General features: G+C 63.4%; 1 protein-coding gene across 1 annotated transcript; it reads left to right on the plus strand.

Annotated features, from left to right (window-relative positions):
• Positions 1 to 896: 896 nt before the first annotated feature.
• EMIHUDRAFT_78601 (hypothetical protein) lies at positions 897 to 1,236 on the plus strand (the record flags this gene model as incomplete). Its single annotated transcript, XM_005765146.1, has 2 exons — positions 897 to 1,008; positions 1,079 to 1,236. 2 exons carry the CDS (start codon positions 897 to 899, stop codon positions 1,234 to 1,236), a joined length of 270 nt encoding a protein of 89 aa, XP_005765203.1.
• Positions 1,237 to 1,550: the final 314 nt, after the last annotated feature.

A 1,550-nucleotide genomic window follows, 5' to 3' on the forward strand; every position in this document is an offset into this window, starting at 1 on the left:
GGGCAGAGGAACGAGAGAAGAATATAGAGTGGATAAAGCGCCTGTTCACGGCATGGAGGGTAAGCCACGCCGAACGCAAGGAAGCCGGGGAAGACGACCCCGAGGAGGACGAAACAAAAGTGGAAATCCCGCCGTCAGCTGTCACAATATACCCGAAGGGAACCCCAGTGCCAACACCGACCATTGAGGTACAAGTGCTCGAAACGAGAGTGGACCTGAGCAACGACATGACAGGGCGGGATATGCTCGCAGTGGGAGTCAGAAATGTGGTCCTTGCGCGAGGAATGCTCGATAAACTCGAGGGACCAAAATACGCGGAGAGGAGAGCGGAGTTACGCAGAAAGGCGAGAGAAGCAGCGAGAGCAAGAGATCGGCAGACGACAGCGGCGTCTCAGAACGAGGCCGAGGAGAGCGATGAGTCAGGGGAAGAGACAGCAGGAGAGAGAACGACGAGAGTGAGAAGAATGCGAGGTGGCATGAAGGTCGCTGCAAGAATTGGTGATAAACTGCGGAGAGAGATAGGAAGTGGTAGACGCCCGAGGGTGGGCGACGGCTAACACCACACTTCTCCCCTAAAATCCCTGTGTGGTGGCGGCGTACCGTCCTCCCATCCCTCCCTTGGGTTGCCTGTTTTCTTTCTTTCTTTCTTTATCTGACGCCGAGATGCGAGAGGCCTAAAAACGTGTTTTGACCGCGTAAGATATGAAGGTAAGGGCTCTGCCCGCAAGGCGCCCGTGTCGCAGACGCGGTACCATTGACAAATCTGCAATAGACCCCACAGGAACTAAAAATTTCTCCGCAAAAAATTCTTCCGGGCTGGCGCTGCACGCTCACGCCTGGCATCCTCGAAGGCGCGCCTCGCCGCCCGCCGCAAACAGGGCTGCGCCATGACGGCGATGGTTGACGACGAGACGCTCGACTTCAGCACGTCGGACGACGTGCAGATCGTCGAGTCCTTCGATGCCATGGGGCTCAAGGACGAGCTGCTCCGCGGCATCTACGCGTACGGTAGCCGCCCCCGGCGCGGGCGGGTGCCGACGGCGGTGTGGGGCTGACGGGCGGCCCGCCCCGCGCGCAGGCTTTGAGAAGCCGTCCGCCATCCAGCAGCGCGCCATCATGCCCATCCTCAAGGGCCGCGACACCATCGCGCAGGCGCAGTCGGGCACCGGCAAGACGACCATCTTTTCGGCGCGGCGGCCGCGCGCGGCATGCGACCACGGAGGACGCGCGGCATGACGGGCGTGCCTGCCGCTAGGTGGGCGTGCTGCACTGCATCGACACCTCGCAGCGCGAGACGCAGGCGCTCGCGCTCTCCCCGACGCGCGAGCTGGCAGAGCAGACGCAAAAGGCTCGCCCCGCCGCCGCCTCGCCCTGCCCCGCCCCCCTGCTGCCGCTTCCCATCCACGCCGCCGCGCCCCGTCCACCTGCCAGCACGCCGCGACTGCCTGTCTGTCCACGTCCCGTCCACGACACGTCCACCCCCGCCCACCACCCGCCCATGACGCTGCGGCCCTGCATGACGCTGCGGCCCTGTAGGTGATGCTCGCGCT

Source organism: Emiliania huxleyi, assembly GCF_000372725.1.
Source record: "Emiliania huxleyi CCMP1516 unplaced genomic scaffold EMIHUscaffold_5622, whole genome shotgun sequence".
NCBI classification, from domain to species: Eukaryota; Haptophyta; order Isochrysidales; family Noelaerhabdaceae; genus Emiliania; species Emiliania huxleyi.